At 54.7% G+C, this 24,703-nt stretch overlaps 1 protein-coding gene across 1 annotated transcript in view; it reads right to left on the minus strand.

Annotated features, from left to right (window-relative positions):
• Positions 1-208: 208 nt before the first annotated feature.
• The window catches only part of NADSYN1 (NAD synthetase 1), a 33,713-nt gene continuing 9,218 nt past the window's right edge, over positions 209-24,703 (minus strand). Inside the window, exons 6-21 of the mRNA XM_067747961.1 lie at positions 16,447-16,498; positions 13,521-13,609; positions 13,234-13,351; positions 12,340-12,471; positions 9,290-9,364; positions 8,312-8,436; positions 7,834-7,882; positions 7,266-7,368; positions 6,674-6,842; positions 5,666-5,801; positions 4,890-4,996; positions 3,268-3,399; positions 2,820-2,889; positions 2,400-2,528; positions 1,603-1,779; positions 209-442 (exon numbers count right to left, since the gene is read on the minus strand). Coding sequence (XP_067604062.1) covers positions 392-442; positions 1,603-1,779; positions 2,400-2,528; positions 2,820-2,889; positions 3,268-3,399; positions 4,890-4,996; positions 5,666-5,801; positions 6,674-6,842; positions 7,266-7,368; positions 7,834-7,882; positions 8,312-8,436; positions 9,290-9,364; positions 12,340-12,471; positions 13,234-13,351; positions 13,521-13,609; positions 16,447-16,498 — 1,714 coding nt within the window. The 3' untranslated portion in view covers positions 209-391. The remainder of the gene's footprint in view (positions 443-1,602; positions 1,780-2,399; positions 2,529-2,819; positions 2,890-3,267; positions 3,400-4,889; positions 4,997-5,665; positions 5,802-6,673; positions 6,843-7,265; positions 7,369-7,833; positions 7,883-8,311; positions 8,437-9,289; positions 9,365-12,339; positions 12,472-13,233; positions 13,352-13,520; positions 13,610-16,446; positions 16,499-24,703) is intronic.

A 24,703-nucleotide genomic window follows, 5' to 3' on the forward strand; every position in this document is an offset into this window, starting at 1 on the left:
CTGGGTGTGTCCATCCCAGTACCTGCTGTACAGCACAGGGAACGCTACTCAGACTCTGTAATGCCCTCTATGGGAGAAGAATCTAAAAGAGAGCGGATATATGTATGCGTATGGCTGATTCACTTTGCCGTACAGCAGAAACTAACAGAACATTGTAAATCAACTATACGCCAATAAAAATTAATTTAAAAAAAAAAACAGAAGAGGGTTTAAAATCGCATCCTCTTGTATTTCAGCCTTTTTTAAAGAAACTAGACCGAAAAGATCCCTCTCCCTGAAATATGTCAGACGGGGCTTGTCGACACGCCAGCCACTCCTGCACAGTCACCGGCAAGGCAGACGTAGCACGAGCATCCTCGCGGGAGGGGAGCGCTCTGCGCAGGACCCGGGCTCAGTCCACGCCGTCCAGGTCCTGATGCTGTCTGCTCTCCAGCTGGAGAACCTAGAAGAGAAGATGCAGCGTCACCATGAGGACCTGAACGGCGAGGCCGTCACGATGCACCGATTCACCCGAAAGAGGGTCGCGGTCACGGGACTGAAAACGCAGGTCCTCCGACAGCATCTTCAGTGATGAGACGTGGGTGGATCCAGAGTCCGGAAGGATGTGCCTTGGCCCGGGCACGGGGTCGCTGCTGGGCTAGAAGATTCCAGGTGAGTTCCGTCTTTACCCACATGTGTTTTTCTCCATTTGAGGGTCTTGGCACACCCTCTGAACCCCAGGCCTGATGTGAGGGAACCCACTCCTGAGTGCGTACTGGTGGAAGCGAGGCCCCACGGCTGACTAATACTTGGCGGGGGGAGAAGGCTGGGCTGTGCACTACGGGGTGTTTTGGCGGCATCCCTGGACTCCGCCCACTAGATGCGGCAGCACAGACCCCTCCCCAGGTATGATAACCAAAAATGTCTCCAGACATTGCCTGACGACCCCTGGACGAGGGCCACGGCCACGGACATGCAGCGTTGCTTGCGTCCCATCTGTTTGCACATCATCTCCTCATGGTTGCTCCCCGCTCCCCACCGGCTAGCTCCGGCCGCTAGCTCGTCACTAAAGGGATCCTGCCTATAAGCTTAAATTATACAAAATGGCCCACCTCTGGCCCAACCCTGCCTCCCAGGTCACGAACATGAAGCTAAAATACCTTTGTTTAGCTCACGGGAAACATCCTGACCAGGCCCACCTATGAATGGCTGCAGGGAGGAAGAAAAAAACACATCCCCTCTGGGGCCAGGAAATGTTTGACTCTAGTCCCTCCCCTGTTAGGATAAAAGAAGCCTGAATTCTCGGGCAAGATGGCTCTACTATTAGGTAATTAGGGGAGAAAAGGAAGATGTGAAGCCAGTTGGATACCCTGGTAGTCTAGAAACGACAGTGGTTGGTACCACACTGACACAGTGTTGTAGCCCTGAGTTTAGCATCCTTAGCACAGCCCAAAATAGCTCATGCTCTGATTGACCTGAAACGTACTGGATCCTCTGCAGAAAGACGAACGCTAAAAAACGCCTCCGTATATATTAAAAAGCTTCTCGGTCCTCAACGGAAATGAGCTGATATTCCCTCAACAGACCTTTAACAGGGAGAAGAAGCATCTCTGCCTGATTTACCTGAGCTTCTATGCAGCGGAACTGCCAAGGCCAGCGGGCGTTGTACAGAAACGGCCGCAGGTCGAACCTGTTGTCGTCTGGGCTGTAGCTCTCGGCGTGATACGCGGGGGTCAGTGTGGTCATCTTGTGTCTGTTCATGGAATACTTCGAGAAAAACCGCTTCACTTTGTCGGCCACCTGGGAGGCGAGGGATGCACAGGGCCTGATGCTGGCAAAGCCGGAAAGACCCCAGGCTGGTGTTCCCGGCAGCACTGCCCTGGGCTGTGCGAGCTAACAGCACCCACCCCCTGCAACACGGCTGCGTCTGGACCCCCCGAAGGCAGGAGTGGACCGGTGCCACTGCTCGGGCTGGGGCTGCGGGATGAACTTTGAAGACGCGGTCTCCTGACTCCAGCACCCCGGAAGCTGCATCAGGAGACCCAGTTAGGGGTCCCGGGAAGATGTATCTCACGAGGCTTCCAGGCGGTTCTGCGGGGACCGCTCTGTCTGTGGGCTTCGGCCCTGAGGAGCCTGACAACTCGCAGAGAAGCAGCGATATTCCGACCTCAGAGTTCGCCCCCTGCCCCCCAAAAAGGAGGAGCTTGCGCGTTACGATGGGGTCCAGCCCCACCCAGACAAACTGAGCCAGCGCAGAAGGAAGGCCTGGGCTGCTGGGAGCCTGAAACTGGACCGTAGCTCCTTAGAGAGAGAGACTGTTCTCATCTTAAGGTCACACCGTGGCCACCTGCTCCTGAGTCAACTCCACCCACAAGGTGACCTTACCTGCCGACTCCCTGAGGACACTGCACATGGCTTACCTGTCTGGGGGTGCAGACGTCCTTCCACACGTAGAGGAGTTTGCAGAACATGCTGTAGGGCCCCATCTTGGCGATCTTCCGGAGCCTCCCGTAGACCGACAGCTCCGCGTAGGTCACTCCCATGTCTTCCTGGGGACAAAGGAGAGGCGTCTCATGAGTGACAGCAAGTCAGTGCTGGGGGACATGGAGATGGAACCGAGCCCCACCCCCACCACTCGCCTCATCACCTCCCTCCCGGCTCCAACCTCGAGAGACCTGAATTGAACACTGAAGGCCAGCCATGGATGACGCTGAGCCCTGGGCTCCCAGGCCGGGACCCAGCGATGGAGCATGGCTTGTTGGGGCAGAAAGGAGGCCATGAAGGAACCCAGCAGCAGGGAGGTGGGGGAAGAAGCACAGTGACAAAGCCACCGCCGTTACCTCGTCAGTCTGGGACACCCGTCCGTGGGCCAAGGGCTCCAGCTCGGCAGTGGCCGGCGCTACCAGGATGCTGCAGCCAAGACACACAGAGGTCAGTCACAACACCTGCGTATTAACTCAACAGATACCATGAAAGCACCAGGCAGTGCTCAGCCCGAAGACGGAGGGATACAAAGACCTCCCGGCCTTACGACAGCGGGAGAAGGGTGGTGAGGGGAAGAGGGAAGCAGCGGCTGCCTGATCTGGCCAGAGCCAGGGCAGCACCGATGGGAAGGAAGGGGGTGCCTGGTCTCGGGACCCCAAGCGCGCCTGCAGGGCAGGACTGTTTCCATCAGGAGATGGGAGCTATGGAAGGTGGCTGATGGGGCGAGGGTGGCCCGGGGCTGTGCCCAGACGCATACCCGGTGGCTCAGGGGCCACGGCTGAGGCCTCGTGGGTGCACACGCACCTCTGCAGGGCGGGAAGCTGGAAGCGCTCCATGCAGAGCTGGACGAAGGCTCTCAGGTCCGTCTTGCTGATCCCGCCTATGGGGTTGATGTCTGCGCTGGAGCAGTCGTACTTGGTCAGGTAGCCGAGGAGGCTGCAGCAGGAGAAAAACGCGCGGTTTCCATGCAGCAGACCCGAGGGGCTGCAGATTCCACGAACCTGGGGCCCTGGCCATCCAGCCCCTGGGCATCCGAAGACTCGCTTCTTCCAGGGCCCTGGGGCCAGACCCTGGCAGATTCAAGGGTCTTGGAGAAGCCTGATGTGCTGGGGCAGATTGGGGAAGGGGCAGAGGCTACGGACAGCCAAGGAGGAGGATCCAGCAAGCCGGACGAGACGTCTGGGCCGGGAAGCAGCTTGGGGACTGACCAGCAGCCACCTGCAAGCGGCCCGTCTGGGAGGGAGGGCTGGGGCCAGCAGAGTGCGGAGCTGAGGGATGGAGGTCCTCGGGAGGGAGGGGCAGGACCTCAGGCATGGACGCTGAGTCCACAGAAGCAGGGCCGCCTCCCCACTGCCAGACACCTCCTGCGGTCGGCAGAGTGGCCCCCAATGCCCACATCCTAATACCCGGAACCTGCATACGTACACATGCAGGGCGAAAGCAACTCCGCAGATGAGGTGAGGTTGAGGACCCTGAGACGGGTGATTGCCCTGGATTAGGGGGTGGGCCCTAAATGCGAGCACAAGGGTCCTTAAATGTGGAAGAGAGAACTGGCAGGCGGGGGCGCCAGTCAGCGGGAGCTGTGGCCACAGGGGAGGCGCACAGATTCTGCACCGCGGGCTCTGCAGACAGGGGAAGGGGCCACACGCCAAAGGATGTAGGCGCCCCCAGCAGCTGGAAAAGGCGAGTAACAGCTTCTCTCGCGCAGCCTCCAGGAGGAACCGGCCCTGTGCCGCCTTGACTCTGGCCCAGTGAGGCCCGTGCTGAACCCCTCACCTACTGGACTGTAAGATAATTCATTGGCGCCTTGGAGCCACCGACTTTGTGCCCACTTGTCACCTCAACCCCACGACACTCACCCCTTCGATGCGTCCGTCCCTCTCCACCCCGCCACCACCGCTACCATATTCTCGCTGGACCACTGGATGACCGCAGCTCTCCACCCGCATCCCAAGCTCCCCCCACACAAGGCCATTGCTGACCTGTGCCGTGGGTACTGTTTGGCCTTTGTCCCACCTGCACTCACACGGCTGACCTCTCCCCACTTTTCAAGAGAAAGACCAAACACTCAGCCCTCCAGGCTCCCACGAGGGTGCAAAGCCGGGGTGTAAGACCCCCTGGGTCCCAGACAGGGGGGATTAAAACCTGCACCGCCCTAAGCGGGGCTCCTTCAAGTAACCCCGAGGTGGGTGTAACATCACTCCCTGTCCCGTTAAACGGATGGCTGACGGAAGGAACAGGGTCCGGTCCGTGGGCAAGGGCCAGGGTTTACAGGCCAGAAGAGACCATCGTTTGCACCTGACCCCTGTGCCCCTTCCCCCCCTCGGCTGCTCTCAAAGGGGCATCAGGAGCTAAGGGAGATACAGACCCGGCCGGAGCGGCCGCGGGTCAACCAGGGGACTCGTGCAGAGCGAGGGCATACACACCTCTCATCCACGTTGGCAGATCCGAGCACGAGAAGCCTGCCTGGGGCGCCCCGGGACCAGAGGCTCAGCTGAGCGAAGAGGTAGGCAATGACCATCCTCACCCGCGCCTGGACCACAGGAGGGGAAGGTCATCCGCGCGGGGCGGGGGCGGGGCACGCGCATGCTAACACCGCCTCCCTGCAGCTCGGGGCAGGGGCTCTCCCAGCAACCTCAGGAGCACAGGAAAGTTTAAGTGATGCAGGAGCTTCCAGCGTCCAGAGGGGCCGGGAGCTCGTGGTCCCCTCACCCACACCGTGGGCTCCTGCGCTTAGCCACAGAGATGGAAGGACCAAAGCCCGAGGTCGCGGTGAGACAGGGCTGCAAAGCCAGCGGGGGAGACCGTGGTCCCTCCTGTCACTCCCTGCACTGCTCGGCAAGGTCACCCGCAGAAAGGGGACAGAGAGACAGGACAGACCCAGGCAGCTGTAGCCCAGGCCCCCTCTTTCCCTCCACAGACCACGCAGGGTCCAGCTCCCCTGCAGCCGCCTGGAAGGTGGGGCTGCGTCTGAGCCGCCCCCCAAAGACGCAGAAAATGCACGCACTTGCACACACGCCACGTTCACAAACCCTCACGCCGATGCGCACACTCTCACGCACACGCACGCACACGCACGCAGACCCCCATCCTTGTCGCGAGGCTGCACACTCAGGGTCTCTAAGGCAGGCTGCTGACCCCAGTGCCGGCTGTCCCCCGGGTTCCCTGCGGCCCCCGTTGTGGCCCCATCTGGGAGGCACACCTGTACGTTCTGCAGGGCCAGGTTCTCCCGGCTGCTTCCTCCGTGAGCTGCAAACGTAGGGCTTTTACCCGTCACCAGGCTGAAGATGCCCACGACGGCCTTCACGGCCGGGTCGATGTTGAGACGGATGTGGTGGCTGGGGAGAGGAAGGGAAGGCGTGCAGACGGTAAAACAAAAACACAGAACACAGAACTTACCATTTTCAAGTGCCCCACTCAGCAGCATCGAGGACACTGACGACGCCACCTCCAGTTCCAGAGCTTTCCATCAGCCCAGAAGGAAACCCTGTGCCCACGAGCGGTCTCTCCCCACCCCCTCCTCTTCCAGCCCCCGAGGACGCCTGACCCACTGTCTGTCTCTGTGGGTCTGCATGGGCTGGACATTTCAGAGAAATGGAACCACACAAGATCTGTGCTTTCGTGACTGCCTTCTCTCACTCAGGATGGTGCCCTCCAGGCTGATCCATGTCGTAGCCTGTGTCAGCGCTTCGCTCCTTTCTAAGGCTGAATACCGCCCCCTCGTAACCACCTCTTGGTTACCTACTCAGCTGTCGATGGACGTTTGAGCTGTTCTGCCCGTTGTGAATACACTGTCACGGACCCAAATGTGTAAATATTTGTTCACATCCCTGCTTTCACTTCCTTTGGGCATCTCCCTGGGAGCAGAAGTGCTGCGCGGGGACAGCTTTCAGCTGAGCTCCGCGTACAGAATGGGCAGCCTCTTGTTTTTCCCTTGGAGGCAGAATAAATGGGACGTTCTGAATGGAGCCGAGTCTCCCTGTGTGGCAAGATGCCTTCTCTCCACCTTCCTCAGGCACAGAGGCCTCCAGGTGGAAGCGGGCAGAGGGCTCCCGGGACGGGCGAGGGCCTGCCTGTGCTCCCAGCTGGAGGGGGGTGAGGAGGGAACCCGCTCGCCTCTGGGGTGCTCACTGACCCACAAACGTGGCCTTGGGGGGAGCTGCCCGCCGTCACCGCCACCTGGCCGCATCCGACGCCACTGACCAGCTACCTTCCGATCTGCTGGGCGAGACCTCTGGCTCTGTTGCACGTCTCCCGGGAGGAGTTCTCACTGGCCATGTAGCAGGTGGTCAGGATGCGGCCGCAGAGCTCCCGGGGGTCCTGGGGGGTGTAGCTGGTCTGGTTCACAATGGTCCGGACATCGGCCAGCACTTCCTGACCTGAAAACCACCGGACAGAAGCGCACGTGCCGTGTGCCAGGTGCCTGCACCACTTAATCCCTTCTCCACCGCCCGGGAACCTTGTCAGATCGGCCCTGCGATGCCCGTTTCTCGGCCGCGGACACTGAGGGAATGGCCGATGTCACCGCACAGAGCGACAGGGTGTGAACGTGGGTTTGTTCTTTCCTTGGGGCCACACTACCGACACACGGCAGCGACGGGCACCTGTGGCTTGATGGACACAGCCACGTGGGCCCTGGAAGGGACTTTAACGGCCTTGCTGTCCCCAGGCCCTGGGACTCGGGCGCGACGCTGTGACCTCTGAATACGACCTCCACCACGAGGCCCAGGACCTGGGTTTCCCCTCTGCTCCTCCCACAGGCTGACCCCCTGGAAACTGCTCGGGCCCCAGACGTCACCTACTTCCGCGCTTCACAGCCTCGCAGACCTGGTGGCACATGGAGTAGACGACACAGGCGGTGGCCCCGCTGTCCACCCCGCCGCTCAGGGGCAGGAAGAACCCCGCCTGGAACGGGCCGACCAGACGGGGGTGTGAGCAGGGCCTCTGGGAAGCAATGCGCCCCCAGATGCGCCCGGCTCCCCCTGCAAAAATGAGCGCCCACAAAATACTCTCCCTGGGGGAGGGGAAAAGATGCCCTGCACGTTCCAGGATGGACTTTCTAGAAGGCAAAGGGACCTCCACTGTGGAGGGTCTAAGGCTGGGTCTCCACGGTGAATTACAACAGACACGCACGATCACGAAAGCGGCAGGAGACGGGGAGTCTCGTAACTCAGTGTCATCAGACAGGACCCCAAAGACGGAGCCAGAGCTCAGCGGGACCTCTGGGCTCTGTCTAGTGTAGCTGAGGCTCCCGACGGAAGCAGAGCCATGAAATGCTTGCATTAAAAAAAAAGTCACCAGCCTGCCGCAGGATCAAACGCAAACCAACTGGGAGAAGCAGAGGGAGGTGGTGAGACACTGATGCCTTACCTGTTGGCTACGTCTTAAAAAATCCCAGAGCCAGCATGCGGGTCCGAGGCTGGGGAACGATGGGAAGCATTAGGATGGGGAACTGCTGACCTGGTCCACAGCTCACCTGGGGGCAGGTGCCAAGGTGGGCGCTGTGCCCGTGAGAGCCGCCAGCACGACGCCCAGGTCTCTGTTTTAAGCACTTCGTGTGAATGATTTCATTTGAAATCTCAAAACAGCCCCAGGGGGCAGATGCTATCATTGGCCCGGTTGTGAAATGGCACAGGAAGGCAAGAACAGCGTCTCTGTGCCCAAGGGCCCAGGGCAAGGAGTGGCAGGGCTGGGTGTGGGCCAGGGGTTCCGGCTGCAGCGTCAAGGGCAGGCTCTGGAGACCAGGACACGCTGGCCCCGCAGCGCCACCTGGCGGTGCAGCAGGGGATGGGGGGTTCCCCGGGGGACAACAGGACCACCCCCACCCCCAGCTTCCCAAGGGCCCCACCTGATCTCCTCGGCGGGACTGTGGTATTTCCACTCAATGGGCTCAGAGAGCGGCTCCAGCAGGTCCTCGTGGCAGGACAGGGCGAAGTCCACCTTCACGCGGGGGTAGGGGCTCACTCTGCTGGCCTGGGAAGGACAACCCCTCAGCGCTGGTACCCGTACAGGCCCCTGGGATGACTGCAGCCAGTGGGGAACACAGCTCAGAACCCCACTGGGGACCCTTCACGGCCGCCAGGACGGCCAGAACAGAGACGGATGTAGCAAACGCTGGCAGGGATGTGGGGAACCCAGAGCCCTTGCACAGTGCTGGGGGGACGTGAGATGGGCAGTGGCTGAGGACAGCCTGGCAGGGCCTCCTACAGTCAAACAGGGAACCACCACAGGACGCTGCAGTCCAGTCCCAGGTATGTAACAAAGGACACGCAAACACGTCCACACGGACACCCGGGCATACGTCCACAGCAGCACAATTCATCACAGACAGAGTGGAAATGGTCCAGACGTGCACCGACAGACGAATGGACAAACAGCACGTGGTCTAGCCATTTAGTGGAATATTATTCTGCCGTAAAAAGGAATAAAGCACTAACACACGCTACAGCATGGACGAACCACAAAACATTATTCTCAGCGAAAAAAGTCAGACGCAAAAGGCCACATATGATATGATTCCATTTCTATGAAACGTCCAGAATTGGGAAATCCATAGCGACAATGCAGACTGATGGTTGCCGGGGGCCCTGGGGGAGGTGGACGGAGAGTAACAGCTCGTGGGTCCGGGTTTCTTTTGGGTGATGAGAATGTTTTGACGCTGATTGTGGTGATGCTGCTTGACTCCACGAATACACTAAAATCCACTGAACTGTGTGCCGAAATCAGTGAATTGTGTGGTAAGGGAATGACATCTCAATAAAGCTGTTATTAAAAAAAATTCTGGGTCTTTGATGCGCATCCCACGTGTGTGTCTATAAGCACTTACCGCCAGGTTTCGAGATGAAATCTCTGCCCTGTAGCTTCTGACATCCTCCAAATCCAACGTGGCGGTGAGGACTTCCTGGAGAAGGGAGTTTCAAAGAGAAATCGTGATTTCCTGTTCTGTTTTGTTTTTCACTCACACGTCTAATTTGTTTTCGTAGGTGTGCCAAATGGCACCCGATGAGTTATGCCTTCTAAGGCAGGGACTGGGGGTCCAGGGAGAGGGGACAGCCAGTGGTGCTGCCGACCCAAAGCCCTTTCCTCTTGTCGTTGCCACGGGAACGTCCACGGAATTGCCGGCGATTCGTTAATCACGGCACGGGACACAATCCTGTCAATAAATGTCTGCTGGGGCTTCTGAGACAGCTTCTTAAAAAGACACACGAGGAGCAAGGGCCCCTCTTCTGCCTTTGAACGGGGCTGCATGAAGATGCATGGCTGGAGCTCCTGCAGCCATCCTGTGACCAAGAGGCAACTGAAAATGAAGCCCACACAGAGGAAGGCCCAGATGGAGAGTGACGGAGGGGTGGAGCCAGAGCCCCGGCAGTCATCACGTTGGGGTCCTGGCCTGGACGTGCTGCCTGTGCTCTAGGAGATGATGCTTCATTCCTTCGAACCCAGATGAGATGGGGGTTCTGCCACTTGCAACAAATTACAGAAAAGGGAAAAGTTTTAACTCATAGACGTTACTCCTTCCCTTATGAAGAAAAAAACACTAATCAAATTATATTATGAGGACATTGTCCCATACACACAGGTGCAGGACAGCAAGAACTGCTTCTGGGCACCACTGGGGGACACAGGGTGGCTGGGCCCCCGCTCCTGCCGCTGGGCTGTGGACAGCTACCTGTGTCAGCAGTGGGCCTAACCCAAGCTGGAAACACCCGTGAAGAGACAGAGAGTAAAGAGCTGCCGGGTCCTTTGGTTCTCCTGTCATTTCCCAAGTGACGGGTCACTGAAGCCGCCGGGCTGCCTTGACAAAGCCACAGAAAGTGAGGAGACGCCGGAGGAGTGAACCCTTCCTGAGAAGAAGGCTCCAGTCAACTTTCCCCAGAACTCGGTTAGCCTTGCACAAAGGCTCGACCGAGGCTGTGAGAAGCATGTGCCCTCGAGAAGGTCAGCTGACCACGGAGGGGGTGGCAGGACAGAAGGGCACGGCCCTGGCCGCAGGGCAGTGATGCCCCCTCTGTCCCCAACACTCAGGCAAAATCAGAGAGTTCTGGCTCGAAAGCCCCCTCCGGGGGGCGGGAGACAACGGTCCCCAGGTTTCTGTCTGGCGAAGAATCACACATCACCAAGTGTGCTTGCTGAAATGGGGGCTCCTTGGGGGGCCTGGACGGGGTCCAGAACGTGTAGTGACCTGCACGCCTGCTCATCCTGGAGCACGTGAGCCCCCCAACCCACCTGCCAGTGAATCCTGCCACCGGGTGCCTGAGGCTCTGACGTTTGGCTGAGTGTTTTGGCCAAGCCGACGTGCACTGAAGCATGTTTGGAGCAGATGAACACCTAGCCGTCTGCATGGCCTTCATCTTCCCCTCCAACGCCCTTCCGTCTTTAACATGGTCAATACTGAACAATAGGACGCCTTTGGGGACGCAGCCACTTGGAAAGCAAGGTCTGAGGGACCACGATCAGGACGACTTTTGCAGGGAGACGGAGTGTTCCCGCGGCCGGGGCCCAGACTGCCAAACCTCGGGCTTCCCTCTGGGCAAGAAAACACCATGGGATTCTTTTCAAAGTTCCTTTCCTCGGCCCATTTTGAAACCGAAGTTTGGTTTCATAACCACTTCCTTGCCAACAACCCCAAGGAGACTGCGGAAGGCATGAAACATCACCTCATCTGCGTGGATGCCAAGGAGGTGAAGCGACAGAAGTTACAACAGAGGGTCCTGGAGACTTTCTTATTCTGTGACATCACTTGCCCTTTGCTCCCGCAGAGCAATCCCCGGAGACTTTTTTTTTTTTTTTTTTTTTGCTACCACCTGCCTCTGTGAATGAGCATTTCCAACACTTGTTTCCAAAAAAAACCCAAGTTGGATCCAAAGACAAGATGTGCGATGCCATGTGAAACCTGTACTGACCGTCTGAGCCCAGTAAGAGTGACCCTTCCCGGCAGCACTGAAAGTTACGCTGTGTTGCGTTTGCGGAAGTGGAATCTATTCCCATTTTTGGGGCAGTAACAGCCATTTTCCTTCTTGGGTGCTTAAAAAAAAAAAAAAAACCAACAGGGAGAGCCACACGATTCTCTACAAGCACCTTTTCATCTCATCTTATTCTCTCTGTAACGGAAACTAATGTCCAATCACATGGGAAAGCTCTGTACTCACGTTAATGTGTTTTCAGAAGCAGAGGGTGTGCAGTTTTCATATTTGTGGCTCCAGTGAGGTTACAACAACGTTGGGAGGACGTGCCCCCCCGCGCGCCCAGCTGGTCATCAGTCCAGTGAGACCAGGGCGCCCCCCAGAATGAGGAGGGTGGGGGTCTCCAATGCTGCTTCCAGAACCCACGGGGCAGGGCCCACAGGGAACGTGTGCTGCCTTGATTTCTGGGGAAAACCCCCTAATGGCCCACCTGCAAGCCCCCTCCTGGATCCGCCCCCACGGACGGGCTCCGCTCTCATCACGGGGACCAGGCGCGGTGCCTCCTCATTCCTGAGGACTGGCTCCAGTTCCCCGCCAGCCCCGGCTGTGGGATTCTTCAAACAAGCCCATCACATCCTCCCGGGAACCAGGGGTCACCCCTCTTGTCACTACAAAGCCCGCTCCTGCAGCTCCTGGCCTCTCCCTCAGCTCCAAGTGCAGGCTCGGGGGGACCCTGCAGGGCACGTGGGGCTGATAAACTGCTGGGGATCCCATCCGTCCAGCGTGCTGTGCGGGCGGTCCCCGTAACCTCAGGGTGAGAATCCCTCCCGAACCAAGGAGGTGAAGAGGAAGCAATCAAAACCAGCAGGACCCACCACGGGGGCCACGTCAGACCCCCCGTCATGGGGGAGAACAGAGAACACAGCCCCTGAACCAGAGGCCCTCCCGCCATCCCACGCGGGCTGGTTCGTACCACGTCGTCCAGAGAGAACTGGGACCCCTGGGCAAAGATGCTGCCGTTCATGGCTATCAGGGCACAGCCGTCGTAGTACAGCCGGTCCCCGTCACAGCCCTTCTGATTGGCCAGCAAGTAAATCCCGCCGTTCTGGAAAATGCAGGGGACGGCAACGGTCAACTGTGGTCCGTCACCTTCACCCTCCTCCGGCCCAAACACACGAAGCTTCAGACGCCCCTGAGACTGTGTCATAATTAGCCCCCCACCGCAGCAAGAAAATGTGCGCCTCCAGGGAATGTCCGCAGCTATGGTGCTCTCGGCCTTCCAAGGTACCAGGCATCACACGAACCATTCATTCTCGCCTCCCAACTACCCTTCAAGGCAGGCGCTGTCACCTCCACCAGACAGGATGAGAGATGCAGCTTCAGAGAAGACAACCCCCCCAGGTCACGAAGCCGAGACTCTGTCCCAGGGAAGAGCAAACACGGCCCCTGGTGTCATGCTGCCAGCAAGAGGGGCAAACTCGTGGGCGTTCCCCGTGCCTTGCTGTGGTGCCAACGGGCATCCTGGTTCCCGGTCACCATGTCACTTGTCCTGAGACCAGTATGATATGATGGTCAAGAGCCCAGGAACCGGATGGCTGGGGTGTGAGCCCAGGGGCCACTTGACCGCCATGTACCGAGTGTCCTGCTCCAAAGAGCAGAGGTGTCAACAGCACCTGGCCCGTAGGGCAGTTTTGAGGGTTAAATGAGGTCAGGCAAGCGGGGCCCGGGAAGGGGCGTCACGCACACCGATCGGCTGCGGCTGTGACCAGAAGCACCGAGCATCCTCACGCTCAGGCCCCGCCCAGCGCTGGGCGCTGGGGTCACAAGCGTGAGACAGACACGCTCCAGCATCCCTGCCGCCACCTACCTTGGTGGTGGCCATGGTCACCAAGTCCACCCTGGCGTGGGCTTTGCGCAGCACGTGGTGGCTGCCTGAGGCATTGGTGAAGATCTCCACGCCGTCCAGGCCCATGTCCACGTGTGGGCTGTGGGCAGGGGAGGGCAAAGAGACCGGTGTCCCCAAACCACCCTCCCAGCCCCACAGCTCCCAGGGCATCTCCCCAGCCCCAGGCCATGACACCAGGAAGGCTGCAAACCTCCAATCCTCCGGGGCCCAGCGAGGATGGGATCTATGGCGCAGAGGGCAAGGCTGACCTGTGGGGTGTCCAGAGTTCCTCGCAGACCTCACTCCCGATGCACGTGTCCTGGGTGGAGAGGACAGCATCCCCAAAGGGCACGGTTTCCTGGGTCGGGAGACCAGAGCGCTTGAGACCCCTTGGCCATCCCGTCTGGGCCAGGTACTGAACCAGGATGCCAGATGTCACGCATGAGACTTGCATGAAGGCCACGATTTTGTTTCAAGTACTAATGAATTCCTCCTCGACCCGGAGCGTTCCCAGCCCAGGGGCCAGCAGGCAGCTCCTCCGCTGACCCAAGGGCCTCAGTCACACCTGGAAGCCGAGCTGAGCTGCCACAAGCTTGAGTGTGGCTGCCGCTAACTGTGACTCGGTTCCTGAAGCTTCCACGGGCCCAGACGGCCAGCGGCAGCAGCATCGGCTGGGTGCTCTTCTGACATCATCTGTGCTCCTGGGGGTCCCATCCCCATGTCAGAAACGAACGGACTGAGCTCTTACAAAGTTCACGCCAGCCGACGGGTCATCCAGCCCCTGAACGGCAGGGCTGGGGCAGGACGCAGGGTCCCTGTGTCTCTAGGAGCTATGTTCGTGTCCCCCGAGGGGTGGGAGCTTCCAGGGCAGGGACGGAGCTGCCCCTGAGGCCGCCGCACCGGTCTGAGCAGTCACCGAGATGAGCAAGTGCTGACAGGATCACCCGGGCGTGGGGCCCACCTTGGCCTCCTCTCTCGGGGACCAAGTTTCAGCTGCGCTGCCATTTCACTGAGCCAAAAAATCATCCTGGCGGGCCTGGACCGCATCCCAGCACTCTTGGTTGGGTCCCCTGACGTGTGTGTTAGTGAGTTCAACCCCCTTTATCACCAAGGGCAAGAACCGAGGGGCAGGCCTGGCATTTCCTGTTCTGATGCTTCTTGCCACGGACACAGCCCTCAGCCAGGACCCCGAGCTGGCCGTCCCGGGACCCCTGCACACCCTGCAACGGCTGCCTCGCATTCCTTATCACAGGGTTAGGGCTGGAATCCTGACCCCACCTTCCGGTGACAAGACCAGGGCTCGGGGCAACAGGGTGATAAACAAGCATGCAGGGGTGCTCTCGGTGACGGGCCCCTGACCTGAATTATCCAGGTTACGGCAGTTACGGGGCTGGTTTGCCCTGTGTCTTGAAAACTCCCCTGAACTTTAATCCACTTGCACCCAGGGCCAATTTCTGCAACTTGCTCTCAACCAGGGACACCAAGCAGCGTCCTTCCACCTGCAGGCGGCCCCCACGCTGGTTTAGGGGGGTCACCTGGCATGTTTTCTAGGATATCAAAGGGTCCTAGAAGAATGAAATGGAGGATTTCTCGCAGCAGGGGGACTGCTGCTGAAATGTTTGTTTCACACACACACACACACACACACACACACACACACACTCACTGTGTCTGGATCACGATGCACTTAAATTGTTCCCATTGCTGCAATTCACGGTCAGAAAAGTTTCCAGGTCACATGGGAGGCGACCAGACCTGGCTGAGAGCCCCTGTCCCCAACCTCAGCTGTGCCCAGCCCTGACTGCCTCGCGGGGGGCACCAACCCAAGCTGGCCCCCCGGACATCCTCTCTTAGGGATCAGAACCGGTGCCAGTGACTTAATCTGGCTCCTGAGCAGCGGTGATCTTGGCCCAAGGGCCAGGGAAGTGAGAGGCAGGCGGAGACCCCTGGCATAAAGAGGAAAAGGGTCTGGGGGCTGGTGGGATCGGGGAGAAGGGCACTCCTGCCCCCCCCCCGATCCATCCCCGAGGTCCAGATGCGTCCCTGCTGACCTGCTCCACTGCGGAGGTTCAGTGTGTCTCCATGAGCCACCTTGAGCGCAACAGTGAGGGGGTGCAGAGAATTGGGTGTCATGGGCTAAACCGTGTCCCCGAAATTCATGTGTGGAAGCCCTAAGCCCCAGCACCTCAGATGTGGCTGTGTTTAGAGATGGGGATCTTTAAAGAGGTGATTAAGGTAAAATGAGGTCACTAGGGTGGGGCCCTAATCCAATGTGACTGGTGTCCTTATGAGAAGAGGAGAAAAGCACACAGACACACACAGAGGGACGACCCCGTGAGGACACAGGGAGGAGACGGCCGTCTACACGCCAGGGAGAGAGGCCTCAGGAGGACCCAGCCCTGCCCACACCTGGATCTCAGATTCCAGCCTCCAGGACTGGACACAGTGAATGTCTGTTGTTTAAGCCACCCAGGCTGTGGTGCTTGGTTATGGTGGCCTAAACAAACTGATACACTTGGCAACGAGAATGGAAACTCAAGCAGGAGCCAGAGAAATCAGGGCCCCCCGAAACACCCGCTCTGTGCCCCTGGCTCTCAACGCCCCGCAGGAAGTGGACAGCACCGGGTCCCAGCTGTCCCACCGCAGCAGCTTCCAGGACGAAGGGGATGGTCGAGGTCCCCAGATAAGGCTGCAAAGTCAAAGCTCTTCAGGCCTGGCCAGCCAGGTGCAAAAGATAAGACAGGACAAGACAGATTTCTGGTGCTGAGTTTTCACAGAATGAACAGGCAGCCAAGGAAAGTCCTTCATGAGTTTTATAACTAGAAACCCTCCAAACCCGGCTTCTTGAGCAGTCCCTAAGCCCGAGCCCCAGCCCAGCAGGGAACAGCCGGCCTGCCGAGGTGGGGCAGGAACCCCTTCCCCCAGGCTCCCCTGAGCCCTCTACCCCGTTGAGTGAGCCAGAGGAGAGGAGAGGGCAGGGCCAGGACAGGCATGACACAGGGGCAAGGAGACGCCCACCGTCCCCCCACCTCTGCTCCCGGGACCCTCCCCACTTGTTACAGACATCACCCCTTTGTCTGTGCTCCTTACACGGGCCATGGTGATGCCCGTTACTTTGACCCGACGGGTCTTGCCCCCACGGCCCACCCCAGAGCGACGTCTGACCGAGAACGGGTTTTCTTCTCTGAGACTCACCTGCTTTGTCAGGTCCTGTATCATCCGGGGGAGAAAATATTCCTCTGTTTGCCTGAAAAGGAAACCACCACAGATGTGAGAAGGACCATCCGGGAAATACGCAGAACGGCACCCAGACGCAGAGCAAAACGAGAGCTTGGAACGGATGAGCTGGCAAAGGAACCATCAATTTAAGGCAAAAAGGCAAGTATAAGCCTGCGCGATGAGGCTCCCAGGCCACGTGACAGCGAGACGCTGGGTGCTCTCCTACCATCGGCCTGGCTTCCCCACCCTTTTGTAACTGACCAGGACACCATGGGGGCCTTCCTGGGACAGGCCTTCCCCCATAGCCTCTGCGTTAGCTCCTCTCTGAAGTACCTAGATAACAGTAGTTGATGCCCATTTCCTGAGTTGTTTTACAGATGTGAACACCCCCCACCACCACCGCCAAATGGAAGAACTACTCAGTGACCGTGAACACGTGGCCCCAGGTCTCCTGGAGCCTAAGGACTGATCATATTAACCCTGTGACAGCACCCTGCTGCCTCACCGTCAGCCAATCAGAGAACTGTGCACGAACTGATCGCGTACCCTGCAACACCCTCCTCTCCCGGCCTTTAAAAACGCTTTGTCAGAACCCTTCGGGGAGCTTGAGACTTCTCGGGGCCTGGGCCACCTCGTCTCCTTGCGCGGCCCTGCAGAAAACCTTTCTCTGCTCCGAACTCTGACATTTCAGTTTGCTTGGCCTCGCTATGCCTCGGGCACACACTTGTGTTAACACTTTCACGCGCGGCATCGGAGAGGCATGTCACGGCGATTATCTGAAAAGAAGTCGTATTTCCCCACGGAGACATCCAGGTGGACTTCCTGTTCAAGGGTCCTGAATCAAAATGATCACACCGCATGAACCCAACGTACGGTGACAAACGGATATCATCACTGAAGTAATAAAATAACGTCCCAGATTGTATGAGCTGGACACAGAGTTTAATACACAACTTCAGTACAAGCCGTCCCACGGTCTACACGAAAAGGTAGAATTCGAACAATAGATGGTTTCCAAATCTGACCTCAAATAGGCTGTTACCAGATGCACCATTGAGACATTTAATTAACTAGATTTCTTTTTGCTTTCTTGGAATTCACAAGAACCTTCTGCGAGATTTTTGTGGCTTTTACTTAAGTAAATTTTAAAAGCAGAGAAATGGAGAGGACAGTGCTGTTTCTCCCTCACTAATGAAGGGAAAAGAAACTGTAGACGTCCTCTGACCCCCGAGCTGCCTTGGCATCCCATAATGAGCTCACCATCGGTAGGCTCGGTGATGGCGGTGCCGCTGCGTCACAATTTGTTTTAGAGGGAAGAGCCGCCCCAAGGTTTCTCCCTTCACCCTCGCCTCTCCCCTCAATTTGCACGAAGATCCATTCAGAACCAGATGCAGGCAAGCCCACCAGGGAACGACGCAGGTTCCCCTTTGCTCCTCCCCACGCCCTGCTCCAAAGCCAGCCTACACCTAGCGGATGGCTCATGAGGTCCGCACAGTTCATTAAAGAACCAGAGTACTGACAATAAACCCTCCGGATCGGCAGTGAGTCATTCCGAGCTGGCTTCACGCTGGCCCGACCCATCTTTCCAGCTGCCTCCACACCGGAGCCCCTCCTGCTCTGCACAGCTCCTCTGATGGGCTGTTCTTCTTCCTCAGCGAACATCCCCTGGAGAAACCCTAGCAGCATATTTCTGCCGAGAAACCACTCCTGGCCATGCTAATTTCAAGTCTTTTCTGGCCCTCTGGGAGCTACAAGAGTCCCCTCGACACCCCCGCCCCCCAACACCCCCGTCTTGCTGGGCTCAGATTTGGGGCACCCACCTAAGAATCTAATGAAAGTGAACCCAGATTCTTAAGTTCTCTGCAGTCAAGAACTGGGCCTTTTTTCTGTTTTCCTACAAAAGCCTGAAATAGCATCTTGAAGCTGTGACGGACTCATTACTAAAGCAGGGACACAGTGACAGAACCATTTTATTGTCACCATTTTGGCACAACTCCCGAAGGGTAAAAACTCTGTTTTAGTTTTTTAACTGCACCAGAATGAAAGCTTCTGGTTCCAGCTCAGTATCCACTGCCACCCTTTCTACAGGCACCATTAAATGAGTGATGGTCTGAAAGGATTCAACATTTCAACATTAGAAATGGAGGAAAAAAAAAAGTGAACTAGAGATCTACACTGGCATAGAGTTAGAGACAACAGAAGCCAATGCAAGATAGCAAAGATAATCAGACAACAGAAGATAAAAAGTGAGCTCAAAACTAAGAAAATAATTTGAAAAATTAAGACATTTGAAGATATGAAAACATATTAGGTGCATCAAAGAACAGAACAGAGAGGGAACCCTTGGGTACTGCTGGTGGGAATGTAAGTTGGTGCAGCCACTGTGGAAAACAGTATGGACGTTCCTCAAAAAACTAAAAATAGAGCTACCATATGATCCAGCAATCCCAATCCCGGGCACATATCAGAAGAAAACAAAGACGTAATTTGAAAAGCTAAATGCACCCCAATGTTCATAGCAGCACATTTACAGTAGCCAAGACATGGAAGCAAGCTGTGTCCACAACAGATGAACGGATAAAGGACATGTGATACATAGACACAATGGAATACTACTCAGCCATGAAAAAGAATGAAATGTTGCCATTTGCGACATTGTGTATGGACTGGGAGGGCATTATGCTTCGTGAAATAAGTCACACAGAGAAAGATAAACACTGTATGATATCACTTATATGTGGAATCTAAAAAATAAAACTACTGAATATAACAAAAAAGAAACAGACTCGCAGATATAGAGAACAAACTAGTGGTTACCAGTGGGAAGAGGGAAGCTTGTTTCAGAAGCTGATCACAGGAATCTCTCTTTGGATGAAAATCAGAGGCCCCATGACCTGCAACCAGGGATTATACATACTAAAAAAGTCATCATTTCGGGCTTCCCTGGTGGCGCAGTGGTTGAGAGTCCGCCTGCCGATGCAGGAGACACGGGTTCGTGCCCCGGTCTGGGAAGATCCCACGTGCCGCGGAGCGGCTGGGCCCGTGAGCCATGGCCGCTGAGCCTGCGTGTCCGGAGCCTGTGCTCCGCAACGGGAGAGGCCACAAGAGTGAGAGGCCCGTGTATCACAACAACAACAACAGCAACAACAACAAAAAAGTCATCATTTAAAGGACTCTGTCTCCAACTTAGATGAAAGGACCCTTATCAGGTATTCATAAGTCGCTCAAGCATAGTGCAACAAGGGAACTGACCCTTGAGTTCATATTTCCCACTTACGAGGGGTCTCTGCACCAGACAGGTCTACAGAAAGGACTGCTGAGCCAACAGCCACCCCAGGATGAGAAGAAGACAGCAGTTGTAGACAGCTGACCCAAGAATCTGGACCAGACCCATTCTACTAATTCAATTTACTGTTTACCAAATGTCTGTCTCCCCTATCAACATTAAAGTTATTGTTTTACTTCGAACCATACCTTTGCCCCCAAAGTTCAGATGGAAAGAAAATTCTCTAGTGAAGTTGTCACAGAGTATACGTACTTGTGACAGGTACCAGTGCTTGCTTTAAGTCTACTGCTAGAAGCACATGTAAAATGTTTCCTTGACAATTCAGTATAATTGGTAAAATGTATAGCCTATAAAAGGTCTCCTTGCTAGCATACTTCTGTGCTTGTTCACTGCGTCTGATTAGTTTCCCCAACGTGGATAACTAGGCATATATATTTGTTTATGTCTATGTTTGAGGGACTGGTTAAACTAGGTATTATCGTTTTGTGTTTGCTAGGATTTATATCCCTTTTTGTCATAACTCTCTACTTGCTGTTTGCCTTGTATCCTTAAGCCCAAAGTCTTGGCCTCCTCTTGGGATTTGTGAGCATTTGCTATCAAATTCGAAACAGTTTCATTCCTCAAAGCTTTGTTAGGCCTACATCCCTCTTCAGCAGGAAGCAGCCAGAGTGGTCATGGCCCCCTTCCCTCAAGACTGAGGAAAGTTTAGAAGGTTCGGGGGACTGAAACCACGCCCCCTAGAGTTCACAGAGTTAACAGAAGCTGACGGGGGGGGGGGGGGGGGGGGGGACTGAAACCACGCCCCCTGGAGTTCACAGAGTTAATAGAAGCTGACGGCTAAAAGGAGTTCTTGAGGTTGTCTTGCAGAGCAGCAGACTGGGGAACAGCTTGTTAAAACCCCTCTGCTTGTAAACCGCCTTTACTGAGGTAGCTCACTTTAGTTATTGTTTTCTTTCTTTCTTTTTTTCCTCTCTTTAATTGAATACGCTCCCAGCTTCATGTAGCCCAGTTGTTTTACAAGAACGTGGAGGTTGGCTCATTGGTTACCAGGGAAACCAGCAAAGGGGCATGTCCCTCACCGCCCCTTTGATAAACTGTCATAGATAGTTCTGATCTAAAGATTAGAACAGTCGTCACTAGCTGGGGCCAGGGGGCAAGTATGTAGGCATTTACTGATTAGGCTCTATGACTAAGAGGGAAGGTGAGTCAGGTGAGCGGGGTGTAGGTGAGGCAGGGACTGGTCCAGCGGGGATGTACAGAGAGCCAGAGGGCAGCCACCTCGGGTGGCCTGACCGCACAGTTGCAAACCTGAGCATCTCGGCATTTGGTTTGCTGCACGTTGGACAAATGGATGTGTCCACAGCAACAGACTTGTGACTGGCAGTTCAGTGGGGCTGAGCCCTGAACCTGTGGGGTCAGACACTACCTCCAGGTAGACAGTATCAGCACTGAGTTCATTGCCTGCTGGTGGTAGAATCATAGAAAGCTACTGGGTGCTGAGTTTCAGCAAATGAGCGGCTGACAGGGGAAGACAGTCATCTAGGAGGCTGAGCAAACCCAGGAGGGAAGAGAAGTCCCAGAGAACTGTGACAGGGAGGGGGTGCCGGCTGTGCAGCCAGCCTGGGGGACAATAAGCAGACTGGGGCAGGAAGTGCCTGTCTGTCTGTGGGAGGGGTGTTGGGCGAGAACAGAGATTGAAAGCAAAGGAACTTGACACTGGTCGACTCCAGGCAGGAGAAATGAGCGAAGAAACATGGATTCAGAACACAATCTGCGGCTCAGCTGTGAGCGCAGATATCGGCCGATCGTGAAACCCTGAGCTGTGACTGGTTAGAGAGAAACAGCAAGCCCAAAATGGAGTCATCTGCACCAACACAGGAAACCAAGACTTCACTGCAGTTTCAACCTCTGAGAACAGTCAGTCTGACGTCCTGCTCACACTGGGGAGGCAGGCTCTGCACGACGAAGACCCTGCTGTTACTGTTCACAAGGGCCAAGACATGGAAGCAACCTAAATGTCCATCGACAGATGAACGGATAAAGAAGAGGTAGTGTATGTATGCAATGGAGTATTACTCAGCCCTAAAAAAGAATGAAATAATGCCATCTGCAACAAAATGGATGGACCTAGAGATGATCGTACTAAGTGAAGTAAGTCAGACAGAGAGAGACAAATACCATGTGATATCACTTATATGTGGAATCTAAAATATGACACAGGTGAACTTACCTACGAAAGAGAAACAGACTCACAGACATACAGAACAGACTTGTGATTGCCAAGGGGGAGGGAAGGATTGGGATTTGGGATTAGCAAATTAGACTATTACATACAGAATGGATAAACAACAAGGTCCTACTGTATAGCACAGGGAACTATATTCAATATCCTGTGATAAACCATAATGGAAAAGAGTATTTAAAAAATGTATATATATAAAACAGAATCACTTTGCTGTACAGCAGATATTAACACAACATTGTAAATCAACTATACATCAACTAAAAAAAAAAAAAAAAAAAAAGACCCTGCTTGCTGTGTCCTCCGTATCAAAGAGGAAGTCCTGGCCTGAAACTTTTCTCTCGCTAATATCTTCTCGTCCTGTCCTTCTTCTGCCTATAAAAACCTTCCATTGTGTACAGCCCCTTCTATTTACTAGCGGGAGGCTGCCCGGTTCCTGAATCATTGAATAAAGCCAATTAGATCACCAAATTCACTCAGATGAATATTTGTTTTTTTAAACAAACTTAACCAGAGAACTGTGAAGTGCCCATGTTAGGAAGAGGAGGTCAGAGAAACTAACAGTGAGGGCTGAATTGTGTGCCAAGTCCTGTCCTTCCAGAGCAGGAGGCCACGAAATGGCAATGTTTGCACGAGTTAGAAATACCAAGGCGGGGGCTTCCCTGGTGGCGCAGTGGTTGAGAATCTGACTGCTAACGCAGGGGACACGGGTTCGAGCCCTGGTCTGGGAAGGTCCCACATGCCGCGGAGCAACTAGGCCCGTGAGCCACAACTACTGAGCCTGCGCGTCTGGAGCCTGTGCTCCACAACGAGAGAGGCCATGATAGTGAGAGGCCCACGCATCGTGATGAAGAGTGGCCCCCGCTTGCCACAACTAGAGAAAGCCCTCGCACAGAAACGAAGACCCAACACAGCCAAAAAAATAAATTAATTAAAAAAAAAAGAAAAAAAAGAAAGAAATACCAAGGCGGAACCCAGAGGCTACAGGAGAAAGGAGAAAAATGGAAAATGGAAATGGACAGCTATGGGGAGCAGGGCTCGGAGACGGGGCAGATTGGGGGGGGCGGGTTGTGTATTTCTTTTTTGTTATCAAGCTTATAGAATTATTTATGAATTACAAAACCATATTATTATATAAAAGGGCAAACTATTTGTACTATGTATAAAGGAACAAACCATTGGACGAATCTCAAAAGCATCATGTTAAGCTAAAGAAACCGTTTCCAAAGGAATGTACACGGTGTGACTCCATGTGTATGAAACCCAAGAAAGGAGAAGGCTAACCCTGGGGGCATCACCTGGAGAGGGGCAGGGGTGCCGTGGACATGGCTCTATCTCCTTTAGGGTGTGATTGCACAGATGCACACAACGGTCAAAAAAGAAAGCTCCTAAAATCTGCATATCTTATTGCATGTTATTTATGCCTCACTGAAAAAGTGTAAAAGTAAACACTATTTGATACAACATTCCCAACTGTAAAGAGAAGTTCTGTCATATTATTACTTGATATTACATGATTTTTATAATATTTAAAGCATTCAGAGCACAGAAAAAAAATGTTTTTAACTAACATAACACTGGCATATAAATTTAGAGAAGAGAGGGGCTTCCCTGGTGGTGCAGTGGTTGAGAGTCCGCCTGCCGATGCAGGGGACATGGGTTCGTGCCCCTGTCTGGGAAGATCCCACATGCCGCGGAGCGGCTGGGCCCGTGAGCCATGGCCGCTGAGCCTGGGCGTCCGGAGCCTGTGCTCCGCAACGGGAGAGGCCACAACAGTGAGAGGCCCGCGTACCGCAAAAAAAAAAAAAAAAATTTAGGGAAGAGAGGGAAATCCTGAATAGATACTAGCAAACGGAAACAAAGTTTAACATTCCACATCCATTTGGAGCTTATAAAGACATGCAAAGACTTACCATGTTCATCTCAACATATGCTAAGAAGAAATTTGATAAATTCAACAACCATTCTCAATTAATTTTAAATCCCCAAAGTAAAAATAACTAAGGATGGATATAAATCTGAAACCAAATCAGAAACAGGAAGAGCTTTCCAAGTCAAGTTGGGAAAAAGACAAAAATGCCTGTTATCAAAGACGTTTGTTCTAGAAATGATCTAGAATATTGTTCTAGAAACGCTGGCCAAGAAAAGTAGTTTCGAAAATGAACTGAGGGATGTAAATATTAGAAAGAAGTAAAATTAGTTTTCTATTATATAATTTCTACCTTAAAAAAAAAAACAAACTAAGAAAATCAATAGAATAACTACTAGACCCAATAAGAGAATGTAGTAAGGTGGCCAATTACAAAAGCAACACACAAAATCTCAACTTTTCCTACATAAAATTCCACTTGTAACAGCAGCAACAATAAACAGACAGGAATAACTCTAAGAAGAATATAGGGCAGGGGTTCTCAACTGGGGAGGATTCTGTCCTCAGGGGACACTTGGCCATGTCTGAAGACAGTTTAAATTGTCACAAATGGACGTGTCTATCAGGTGGTGGCCAGGGATGCCGCTATACACCTTTCCATGCCTAGGACAGACCCCCACGACAAGAAGGATCCAGCCTAAACCGATGGGGCTGGAGCTGGGAAACCGTGATATACAGGATCAGATGTATAATGACGGAGGATGGGTGACTGATGACTGAGAGTCTCATGTGGTCTCTGATAAGTGGGCTATAAATTGATCGGCAGGGTCAAAGC

The sequence above is a fragment of the Pseudorca crassidens genome, chromosome 9 (genome assembly GCF_039906515.1).
Source record: "Pseudorca crassidens isolate mPseCra1 chromosome 9, mPseCra1.hap1, whole genome shotgun sequence".
Classification (NCBI taxonomy): Eukaryota; Metazoa; Chordata; class Mammalia; order Artiodactyla; family Delphinidae; genus Pseudorca; species Pseudorca crassidens.